The 12,231-nt window shown below is 51.8% G+C and overlaps 2 protein-coding genes and 1 pseudogene across 2 annotated transcripts; 2 read left to right on the top strand and 1 right to left on the bottom strand.

Moving 5' to 3' along the window:
• Positions 1-1,738: 1,738 nt before the first annotated feature.
• SAPIO_CDS4706 (uncharacterized protein) lies at positions 1,739-2,245 on the bottom strand (the record flags this gene model as incomplete). Its single annotated transcript, XM_016787190.1, has 3 exons — positions 1,739-1,779; positions 1,854-2,040; positions 2,132-2,245. 3 exons carry the CDS (start codon positions 2,243-2,245, stop codon positions 1,739-1,741), a joined length of 342 nt encoding a protein of 113 aa, XP_016643069.1.
• A 4,885-nt stretch (positions 2,246-7,130) lies between these two features.
• Positions 7,131-8,824, top strand: SAPIO_CDS4705 (Exoglucanase 1; the record flags this gene model as incomplete). Its single annotated transcript, XM_016787189.1, has 5 exons — positions 7,131-7,733; positions 7,817-7,905; positions 7,992-8,210; positions 8,291-8,537; positions 8,627-8,824. 5 exons carry the CDS (start codon positions 7,131-7,133, stop codon positions 8,822-8,824), a joined length of 1,356 nt encoding a protein of 451 aa, XP_016643068.1.
• A 2,040-nt stretch (positions 8,825-10,864) lies between these two features.
• On the top strand, positions 10,865-11,905 carry SAPIO_CDS4704 (annotated as a pseudogene; the record flags this gene model as incomplete).
• Between the last annotated feature and the right edge of the window lie 326 nt (positions 11,906-12,231).

The raw sequence follows: 12,231 nt of genomic DNA, 5'->3' as shown, positions 1-12,231 counted from the left end.
TTTCTGTGCTACGAAGGTCTGTTACCTCATGGCTCACGCCGCCTGCGCCTGAGTGGAAAACGTAATTTCCACTGCCAATAATGTGACAATTCGTGCTTCCCTCCACCGACTAGGGTTGGGCTGGGATCCTTGAACCTATGCGCAAAGGGTGTCTTAGAGGTAGATGGATACAACCCAACTCTCAAAAGAAAAAAAGAAAAAGTGAGAGACTAGTACTAGTTTGGCATGGACGGGTGATATCTTGACCAGGCCAACTCCGTCTCCCAGACCCGCTACAGCCAATTCCGGACGAAATACCGAGGTAGGGTACTCAAAGTACGAGGGAAAGGAATGATTGTTAGAATGCCCTTGGAAATCGGCCAACAGATTGAAACCGGACTCTGCTGTGGCGCTGGAAGTAATTTTAAAGAATCAATAATTGGACCCATCGTCGAGCTCATCTCGCCCTCACGGCAAGAGGACAGGGGGACCAGGGGACGGGGTGGGCCGGGCCAGGCCACAGTTTATCAATCAATCTAATCAATCGCATCGATCATCTGATAAAAGGGGAGAGGGTAGGATCGAATCATTTTGAACCCCCCCCCCCCAACGCTCGCCTGCCCGCATTCATCTGCCCCATCCCATCCCTGGACTAGGCCCAAATCGGGGACTCTTTGTGCCGCAATCGGAAGCAGGACTTGCCAGGGTTTTCTGATCCGCTCATGCAGTGGACTTGTCGAGGTAATGGACGGAATCCCGCACCACTTACGTCCCCTCGACCTGATGGGATTCGAATACGAGCCACGCCAAGTCGCGGATTCGGGGCTGGCCTCCATGGAGTGGGATAACGGATAACAAATCACTCGCACAGATGTGCTCACAACAGTGCCTAGAAAGCATGCAAGTACATACTAGTCGCAGTGTACATGTTGAGAGTCAGGCCAGGAACAAGTGTGAACTCATGAGACACCACGTTGTTTTCCTGCTTCTCCTTGCCGAGCGTTAACCGAAGGGGATCCAACGAGTCTTGGCTAACTAATAAAGGTGCGGACCTGCCGTTGAAAATGCGAGCAGCCAGCGGTCCGTTCCGTCAAGGAGCTGCTTCTTAGACGGATGCTAAACCAGACGTTTAGTGTCGTGTTTTACCTCTTCTCTGCCCGTACGGAGTAGTCGTGTCTGATGTTTTGATGGCAATAGACTATGTCAGTTGTAGTGGAGTATCTCCATCATCCGTTGATGGTAGGCGCTTTGACGAGGTACTTTGGACTGAAGAGAGATTCCTTTCCGTTCTCTTTTGCCTGGCATTCCGCTTGTAACCTGGAAAAGGCCCCTTGGCCAGGCTTGCTCCGCTGGAAACCGGTCGCATGGATTGAAGTCGAGGACCATGCGTTCCGCATCCACCCACGATACAACCGCAACTGAAGATCATTACCAGACATGATCTTCAACGTGCTGTGGCTGCAGGCCTCGGTACACCATGTCGAGTAGCATGCTACAACTCGGATGCGTCTGCTCCCACGTTTCCGTCCCCCGTAAGAATCATAGGATCAATCATCGAGAATAAAAAGTGAAAATGTTCCACATTAAGGGATATGCATGAATTGTTTTCTTTTCTTTCAAAGCTTAATACTGCGAGTGGGCTTAATTGATAGGGACACTTCTTTTCTCAATCCCCTCGCCTGGTTGAGCAGCCTCGTAAGCTTGACACCAAAGTTTCGGCGAGGTGTCTGACAGGACGGTCTTGAAAACGAATACCAGCTTAACAGGTGTTGCCCATCCAACCGATAGTAGCATTGTTGACTAGGTAGAATGCGAACGTCAGCGCTCCCCCGGGAACGTGAGGGACTTGTAGATATATTTCCGTTGCCACTCACGAGTGCAAGTATCCAGACCAAACTGGAGAGCATCCTCCTTCTCATCGGCAGGACAGTTTTCGCAGACGCACTGCTTGTAGAGCGTGACAAAGGTAACGCTCTTGCAGAAGCAAAGGAACAGATTCGCCTCTTGGCAAGCCATGAACGCGGGCAAGTTGGTTAGGTAGATGTTGGTGAAGCAAGACATCTGGCACCGTTTGAGATTAGTACATATATTTAGAAAAATTGCGAGACCAGCATGGGATGTGGCAGGCGAAATCTTAGTTTGGAAGTCTTACAGCGCAATCGGGGATGTCGCCGTCGGGAAGGCCATCGTGGTTTTCATCGGGGATCTGGCCCTGGGCGAGGCCGAGGACGGTGGCAAGACCGAAGAGAGCGGTGGAGAACTTCATTTTGTCTGGTGGTTTGGGCTTTTGTCACTGCAGGACTAGGCAATTGAGGAGATGAAGTGTATCAATGATGGCGATGGTGAGAGTAGTCTGGAGATATCTTCTCGAGAGACCGACGGAAAGACAATGTCCTTTTTATATCTGAAAAGTTCCTCTTCAAATGCTCGGTCTGAAGGGCAGAAGCCTCTCGCCTCCGCAGCCCCCCTACGACTGCCATTGCTCAACAAGAAGGAGCCCCTTCAATCCATCCTTAGCCAACCCCGCCTTGAGGTCGACGATTCGGTGCGTCTTTTTCGTCCATCGTCTCCCGAAAATTTCTTCAAGCACCATGCGAGCTATCCTGCAGAGTAACCCCGCCATCCATAGTTCCAAGCTGCAAAGCCGCAGTCGTTGCTCCACTCGAGACCCCGGTATCGAGAGGCGTGTTGCCAATCGAGATGCAAGTGGATGCTTTGAGGTCATCCGAGGCACGCTTGAGAAGAGTTGGGAAGGTATGAAAAGATCCCACGGATGAGACTCCAGGAAGCTGATTGCCTCAGAGAAGAGTGGGGTTTTTCAACGTTGGAAACCCCCGAGAGCACTGGAGTGATTGAGTCGGTATACTGCCTCAAAGATGTCCGCTCGAACTGCCCACGCACACGAGGGTACCGTTTTGCGGCAGCCTGCAGGCTCTTTGGGCCATGGCCTGTCGCAGTGGGATTCAACTGATGACGTACATTACAGGGTAACAAATCTCCAACTCCGCACGAGTGCAGGCAAGTCTACTCCGTCTGTCTGTACTAAGCAACACAGCTGGATAGGGTCGTCGACTGATGAGGTCCGATCGGATCCAGCGCCAGCTAGAGCCCCGGAACTCGTCCTTGTGTCTGTCCAGCAAAACTACGAAGGTATGCCCCGTATCATATAATCTCAGAGCCGTTATCCATGGTCTGCTGGGAAAATCTACTTCGATACGTAAAAGGCAGGGAGAGATACATGAGGAGAACAAGAAAACTCCGAGGAGGCTGGTTTCTTCGGACGCGGGACCACATACAGGGAATCAGCACATTACTGAATTCCTTATTACAGCTTCCTAAAATACGTAAGTGGCTTTTCAGGTTCCCATCGAGTACCTTTGCACATACTCAGCACATTCCCATTTGAGGCTGCCTCCGTCGAGACGGACCAATAGACAAACGAGAAGCGATCTTATCTGATCATCTGATAAAGAGGGAACACACACCGGGGACGTGGGATCGCCAGAGACCTCGGCGCGAATTTCATGCCCTGGCAGTGGTTAGAATTTGTACCTCTAAACTACACTAGATCGCAATGCTGCGAGTTATGCTGTAAACATGAGTGGACTTGCTGCATGTTTTCATATCCTTCGTATTTTGAGATCCTTGCATCACTAGACTGCTGGCGATGGTAAGGGTCGTGGCCACCCGTAACCACACCAATTGTAGAGGATGCTCCAGTGCAGAAAACCCCTGTTTCCGCCCACTGCTTGGCGTGGCGGAGCTCTGGTCTTGGTGGCTGAAAGACCCCGATGTCGGAGATTGCGCGCTCCTGTCACTGCTCGATCCGAAGACCACAATCTGGGATAACTTAATGCTGGATCTGAGCTTGTTCTTTGTGCCCTTCAATGGAAAGTTGCCGTGCGTTTTCAATCCGAGCGTTCCATGCCCTGTAAATCACAAGTCATGCGAGATGTATGCCTCCCACGCCCTCTCTCAACCAATTGGGCTCGTTTTCCGAATTTACCTTGGAGCATGGTCCCCCTGAAACTATGGCGCCAAGTTAGAGCCACCCAAAATCACCTTGCCACCACCTCAGATGCTGAGAGGTGGTCCCTGGGTTTGACTCGGACGAGACTAGGGCCATCCCGAGTCCGGGTTGTACGAGTGACAGCGCGCTCGCTCCGGGGGACAACTCGCCTTTGATAGGGCTGTTCGGTCACACTTTTCAACTCCGTACAAGTACGCTAGATCGCCATCTCGCCCAACATGAACTCCATGCTCGCTACTTTGTGCACTAGGCAAGGACGGATCTACTCCCCCAGAAGTCAGGTCGGATGGTGAAGGATGGTCCAAATGTGACGCCAAATCAGCACACGCAGAGACGATGGACTTGATCCATCACCCTGTGATCTTACACAGAGTTACATTGCATTTTCGATATCACACAGATTGGTGCGACTATGTGGCACCCCACGGTTTGCGAATGTTTTCTCATCAAAGGCAATATTCACTAGTCTATCCCGTCTCACCCTGGACTTCAGCTGCGCCGGCCAGGAGTTCGTCTTCTTCAGCTCGCCGAAGTCGCTCTTTGGATGACGCCCACTACTTTACCTTGGCACCCCGTGAGTTCGTGATCCTCTCAGAGATGGGCGGACGATGTCTAAGATTAGAAGTGATTCCCCTCATCTTGGTCAGTCACTCTGAAGCTCTCGAGCAGGGAGCTTCACGGCACGACCCTAGTCTCTACGGCGGTGTATCACCTTTAAAGAATAACACGGCAGACTTTTTTTTAAGTGTACTCAATCATGGAGATCTTTTCTGCTTATAGATGACGAAAGGAATCGGACTTGTCGTGGGCCCGACACCCCGGTTTTGTGTCCCTCTCACGAAGCTTAACACACCACGGGCCATGAGTACGCCTAGTAGGTGCTAGGGCAGCCCTCCACCCTGGGCGGGTTACCTACTGCACCTTGTCGTGACAGCAGTGGGCCAAAGCTCGCATAAGCGACGCTACCATTTGGACCCAGCATGGAAGGAATAATAGATGACGTGTTTCCCCTGGTCATACCTCGTGGGCTTCAATCTTGGCTTTCGTGCGGGGGCGGTTAGCTGCTAACACGACTCGCATTGAGGTAGGTTACAAACAAGAATATTGTCCAATACGGAGTACATTGCAATCCAAACAGCTTCATCTCCGAATAAAGATATGCTGCTTATGGTGGCTGGCCAAGAAAGGAACATCCCACGGGACTAGTTCTATCCAGAGGAGTGTCATCTATGCCTCCATTATCTGGTTCGATAAAAGAAAGATACTCGAGGTAGATAGATTAAGTGCCACATCCACACATTCGCACATGGACAAAGTCGTGGGCTCTCTCCAGTATGATCTGGCACGGTGTGTCCAAGTCCCGAAAAGAGTGTGCTGCGCATGGATCAAGGCAGCCAAAGTTCACGAAATGCGTGCTATGGAAACTAAATCTTACAGGATTCGATATCACCGAATATACACAACTCGGACATCCTGCAAAACAAAATAGAATCCAAAGGAAAGAACCGTTGGGTTGACAAGAACGAGTGAACCGATGCCTGCGGGTCGACCCCATTCTCCGGGTGCAAGGTAGAAATGCGGAGATTCCATGGCTTTCGACGCCGGGCACTGCCCGGCCCGTGTTCTATTGGCTGGTATTTAGATTAAGTGGACGAGCAAACATCCACGTTGCCAAGAAGCGTAAATAAACATGCCCTTGCCACGAGCAGGTTTTGGGCGTGTTTAAACTGTGTGTTAAGGAAATCGCTGTGCGTTTATCCGGACAGTTGCAAATACAGAGGGTTTCCTCACGTCTCTCGGTCTCTTGGTAGCACAGCATGAAACCAGGGGTAATATTGATGCAGGATACTGGTAGCCCACGTAACTTCGATCATCGTGGAGGGTAGGACACCAAAATCTCGCCAAAAGCCACGTTGGGAGACGTCGTTCGGACCAGATTCTCGATCAGACAATTTCTTCTCTATTTTTTTTTAAGCTAGTTTAGTTGATATCACTGGTAATAGACTTCTCAAGTACAGAACACGCGTGATGAACGAGACGCGCCGACACGGACACGGGACAAGGTGCTAGATCACAACGACAGTCGCGGGAAATCCGGGACCCGCCCCGTGATAGTGGAGACGAGAACTCCGCAAGTTAGAGCCGGATCATGACGACTTGACAATTTGCCTGTCTGCGACTTGCCCAGACTTCAACCGATGTATCATTTCAATTCTCCAATTTCTGGTTTTGCACAGCCACTCTGGTCCTCCTTCATTTCTATCATGCCAGAAGCTGCCTTCATAAACTCATCCTATCGTGTACCTGATAATAAACTGGATCCCCTCCATTACGGTGACCCCGCGGCTTGGCGTCTCGCCACCTTCTCATCCTCCCCAATCGTCTTCCTGGAGCTTCATTACAAGACAATGAGGAAAGGAAGCATCACGGAATTGGACAATGAAGAGCGAAAGCGTCGTCGGCGGTGCGATTTCCCCCGCAAACATGCGCCCGGCCCCCGCTCTTCCATTGCTTCCGTGATGATCGCCCGCATGAGGTGGAAGTTCGGGGAAGATTCCACCTTTTTTATTGACATTACCGCTATTTTTGCGTGTTACCCTGCAACTCTAAACACGGCCTAATATAGTTATCGTCACCATATTCTCGGTCCTGGCCCCTCCGAAGTTGCAGTCCGCATGATTGCCTCCCCAGTCCTGGACCGGCCTCCCATCATACCCACCATCACACCGATCCCGATCCCTTATACATGTAGTATTGCCCAGACTTTTCTCACATTCTTGATCTCCATTTCCTTTCCCCTCCCCAACATAACTCAATATACGATCCTCCCTTGGCAGCTTGGCAAGAGGCCTAGCATGCGTTGATCGTTGATTAATGCCAATCGACTCCTCCCGGATGAAACGATCGAGATACCAGAGAGCCGTCAACAAGATGGAGATGACGGAGAGAGGCCAAGATTTGCAGCGAAAGCTCAGGAGCATAAATGGCCATACCGCGCCATGGGAAAAGGGGGACTCCTCTTAGGATGGCACTCGCCTCCTCCAAAGCTTTACCACTCCATTTTACTCACAAACCGCACACTTATTCTCTCTTTTCCAGCGGCAAATTACCCGTAGCCACAATGCTGACGTTCGCTGCTCTTTCCATGCTGGCCCTCGCCCGGGCCCAGCAGGTCGGCACCGAAACCTCCGAATCCCACCCCAAGATCACCTGGCAGCGTTGTACCGCTCCCGGCCAGTGCACCAACGTGAACGGCGAAATCGTCATCGACGCCAACTGGCGCTGGGTGCACGAGGTCGGCGGGTATGAAAACTGTTACGACGGCAACCAGTGGACCGATCTCTGCTCCAGCGCCTCCGACTGCGCCAAGAACTGCGCCGTCGAGGGCGCTGACTACTCTGGGACATATGGTATCACGACCAGCGGTGATGCTTTGACGTTATCCTTTGTTACAGAGCACGAGTATGGCAAGAACATCGGTGCTCGAACCTATCTCATGGAGAGTGATTCCAAGTATCAAATGTTCACTCTTATGGATAATGAGTTGGCCTTTGACGTAGACTTGTCGGCTGTCGAATGTGGCATGAACTCGGCGTTGTATCTTGTCCCCATGAAGCCCGATGGTGGCCTCAGCGATGAACCTGATAACGAAGCTGGTGCCAAGTATGGTTTGGGATACTGCGATGCCCAGTGCGCTCGTGATCTAAAGTTTATCAATGGAAAGGTAGAGTGTTCTCCTTCCCCTCCACCACCAACTACCTAAACTAAGAAGAGTCCTGTTTGAGCTAATGCATGGCATATCCATAGGCAAACATTGAGGGTTGGACCCAGTCCGCTACTGATGAGAACTCCGGTCTCGGTAACATGGGGTCTTGCTGTGCCGAGATTGACGTATGGTACGTTCGAAACCAGAGAGAGAGAGAGAGCGTCGCCTAGATTTAGGAGGGGCAAAGTAATAACTAATAATTTTGATTTTCCACAGGGAGTCCAACGCTCATGCGTACGCCTTCACCCCTCACGCCTGCGAGGAAAACACGTACCACGTCTGCAATGGCGACGACGAATGTGGTGGGACCTATTCCCCGGACCGATTCAATGGCAAGTGCGACGCCAACGGCTGCGACTACAACCCCTACCGTCTCGGCAATCACGACTTTTATGGCCAGGGTGCCTCGGGCGTCGACACGACTAAGAAGTTCACGTACGTATCCGTAAAACTCCTCTTGCAGCAATGTCTTCCATTTATTCCTCTACTAACAGTCAAACCTAACCCCTCTATAGCGTCATTTCCCGATATGAGACCGACAAACTCAGCATGCTCTTCATCCAGGACGGCAAGGTCATCGAGGTGCCCGGGCCCAAGCTCGAGGGTCTCGACCACTTCGACAACACCATTACTCCTGAGTACTGCGCTGCCTATCCTCCCCTTTTCGAGGACCACGACCGCCACAACGAGGTCGGGGGTACCCCTGCCCTCAATGAGGCTCTTCGCTTGCCCATGGTTCTTGTCCTCTCCATCTGGGCTGATGTAAGTTCCCCCAATCCTACATTCTGTGAGAGGCATGTTAGCAGTTACTGACGGTTGGTTTTCTTTTTTTCCCTTTCCCCTTCGTGTAGCATTACGCTAGCATGCTTTGGCTCGATTCGCTCTACCCACCGGAGAAGGAGGGTATCCCTGGAACTCTCCGTGGCCCTTGCCCTCAGACAGGTCGTGACCCCGCTGATGTCGTTTCCAACCATGCCGATGCCAAGGTTATCTGGTCCAACATTCGCTACGGCCCCATCGGTTCCACTCATGACACTGGCGGCATCTAGCCTGGAAGCCCGGGTCGGCCTGATGTGGTAGAGATCTAAGACGTCCGCGACAGCCTAGTTGACAAAGAGCTGCTATATAGGTTATTTCTTTCTGTTAGTATATACTTATACGTCGTATTTATACTCTTTGTGGATAGCTCGCTTCGGCAACCTCAATTCAATTCTTTATAATCAATAGCGGTTCTCGATTGCATCTGGAACTCCGTAGTTGTAGAATAACCTCGTGTCGAGGAGTGTAACTAATGTCCACGTCCCTGTCCTCAATTTACCCCTTACTCGGTCCTCGGATGAATATCCAATTCCATCGCTCCCAGGCCCTCGAATGCTGCAAATCTCGGGCCAGGGTGAAAATCTTTTTTCCATAAGAAGATCACGAAGCCAAAGAGGACTGGCACATGGCGCTGGAACCCCGCAGACCCCGAATCATCCGATATTTCAGACTCGTAGTCGCGGCCGATAGTTCTGAAACGTGTGTGGGGTCGAGCCTGCGCGTTGCCCAAGACGATTATTGACAACCCCGGGATGTTTGCAAGACGATTTTTAATCTAGCTAAGGATCGGACGAAAGAGAACCAGGGTTTTCTCCCCTTGCCAGGGTTGCATGCTAAAATGTTGCATTCGCGTATTCGTAGATCCACTGACGCCCGGCGCGAGGCGAATCGCTCGTATCCGGCTCCTAGGCTCCACCTTCGGATGGAAACACCGGCTTTCCGGTTTGTTCCCTTTCAGAAGCATTCCCACATGTGACTCTGTATACTATCGTTAAGCTAAAGGAGTACACTACGGCACTGCCATTGGGGGCGGGAAGGGCGGAATGAGGGGGGATCGTGATGTCTTCCTTTTTTGCCATTGTCCTGAGTCGCGGGCTGAGTTGCTACTGATATTACAAGTATGCCGCAGCAGAGACTCCGACGATATTCCTCGCTCCTAACTTTCTGCTCACTTCCGCAAACTACCGAGGCATAGAATCCCTAGTCAGCTCGGTTTGTTGAAACGAGCAGGCGTCCCGGAAGTTTAACTAACCAGAGATGTCTTGGACATTGGGCAAGACGCCCGACATATCCGATGTCCAAAAGTCGAGATGAATATCCTTCGATCAATTGATCTCATACTAGTTCTATGCGGGTTCTTAATACTACCTTAAATCCAGGGTTGGTAGGGACCTGAAACAAAAGAATCCGGTGGGTCTGATGCCAGGCTACGTGATTGATTGTTTCACCAGTGGACCATTGACAGCCATTGAACTTGGCAAGCCGAAGTGACAGGCCCGTTCTTGTGTCCACGTTGACGAGGTTAGCATGGCTGCATACTCCAATATTGCAAGGATTTTTGAAAGGGGCCCCAATCCACGACCTTTGGCAGGCTTGGCGGGCCCATCGGGCAATTTGGAAACCATGCTAACGTATCCATGTTTCTCAATCATCAGATGGTCAAGACTGGATGGTTCGAAGATGTCTAGATCCTTGCACGCTTCTGCCCCGAATGTCGCCCTGGGCCTTCAACGGTCTGTTTTTGGGGTGGCCATCCAATGGGAACAGCCCGTTCGTCGGAGGACACCAAAATTCCCCCACTTACGAACGGACGGCATTTCCACGAGGCCCAACCCGAGCTGGGTTCTCCATAGCCAACCACGGCGAGAGTTCCCGAGCCTGGGCAGGAGACGTCATGCCAAAAAAAAAAAAAAAAAAAGGGGACTGGACCAGGGCTCGGGCGAAGATAAAAGACAGAACGCATCCTCTCTAGATTTCCTCAGTCCTTCCACACATCACTCTCTCTCCAAGCTGAGCCGCATTCTTTCTTTTCTTCTCCGGGTTTGATGCCACTCTTTCTTCTATAGGCCTTGTGCTATCATACTTTCATTCTTAAGCCTCCATTATCGTCACCTTCACAGAGTGAAGCTGAGACACTCTTTTTTTCAGCTATTACAAGCCATCCACTTCATCAAGTATCTTGCCCTCTCCAGTCGCTTCCGGCCGACTAGTTTCTGTTTCGATTCTTATCCCATTCTCTCATCTTTCCACTATCGCATTACTCAGCGACAATGTCACTCGGAACCAAGCTCTTCCTCGGCTCCCTCGCCGCCACTGCCCTCGCCCACGGAACCGTGACCGGGTTCGTCACTGACGGCAAGTACAACGGCGGCTTCCTCCTCGACTACTACTACGCCAAAGTCAACAAACAGGCCGTCCCCGACACCGCCGGCTGGTACGCTGAAAACCTCGACAATGGATTCGTGGCGCCCGACCAGTACGGCTCGGCCGACATCAACTGCCACAAGAACTCCGCCCCGGGAAACATCGCGGCCACCGTTGCCGCCGGCGGCACCGTCGAGTTCCAGTGGACGAACTGGCCCGACTCGCACATTGGTCCTGTCCTCACCTACGTTGCCAACTGCGGCGGGGACTGCACCAAGGCCGACAAGACCGCGCTCAAGTGGGTCAAGATCGACGAGGCTGGGTATGACGCCGCCACGAAGGAGTGGGCTGCTATTGCTTTGATTAAGAACAATAATACATGGAGCACCACGGTTCCCTCGTCCCTGGCCCCTGGTCAGTACGTCTTCCGCCATGAGATCATCGCTCTCCACGCTGCTCAGTCGGCCAATGGCGCGCAGAACTACCCCCAGTGCATGAACATCGAGATCACTGGCTCTGGCACCGACAATCCGGAGGGCGTCCTCGGAACCAAGCTCTACACGGCCAACGATCCCGGCATCCTTTTCAACCCGTATACGACCATCACCAGCTACACCATCCCCGGGCCAGCCCTCTACTCTTCCGGCACAGGCGGCAGCAGCGGGGGTAGCAACGGCGGTAATAACGGTGGCAGCAACCCCTCGACGCCTACCACAACGGCCGCTGCTTCTCCTTCGCCCTCCCCCACCACCGCCACCCCCCAAGAACCTAAGCCATCCACCGATCCTACCGTCTCTGTCCTCCCCATTCCTTCCACTGGCGCCTGTGCCGAAAGTGGCTCCAGCCTCCCCGAGACCTTCACTCTTGATACTTTCATTACCTGGCTCACTTGCGTTTCCGGGAATAAGAACGCTCGGCGACATGCCCGCGACGTTGCTAGGCAGTAAATGGCTTGGAACACTTTAGCACAAGATGGCTTCTAGACATCACGGTTTTTCCCCCTTTCTCTTTTTGAAATTCTTATGTATTATATTTTCTTTCTTTCTTTGGGGTTGGTCAGTTAGCACCAATGCCCTCGCCTTGAGTTATTGCAAATGGTATTTTTCACTCTCCCGTTCCCCCCATATCAACTTTGGTGGTATATGTACCATGGATAGATGAATCAATTCCATCTTCTCATCAGGAATCGAAGTACTGCTTCGCAAAATATCCTTGTGTCATGTTGTCCATTTTCGCTGATGATAATTTGGCGCACTTCGTAACTGGGGTTGCA

This window comes from Scedosporium apiospermum, assembly GCF_000732125.1.
Source record: "Scedosporium apiospermum strain IHEM 14462 chromosome Unknown SEQ_SAPIO_0094, whole genome shotgun sequence".
NCBI classification, from domain to species: domain Eukaryota; kingdom Fungi; phylum Ascomycota; class Sordariomycetes; order Microascales; family Microascaceae; genus Scedosporium; species Scedosporium apiospermum.
This window is presented reverse-complemented; position numbering and strand designations above follow the sequence as displayed.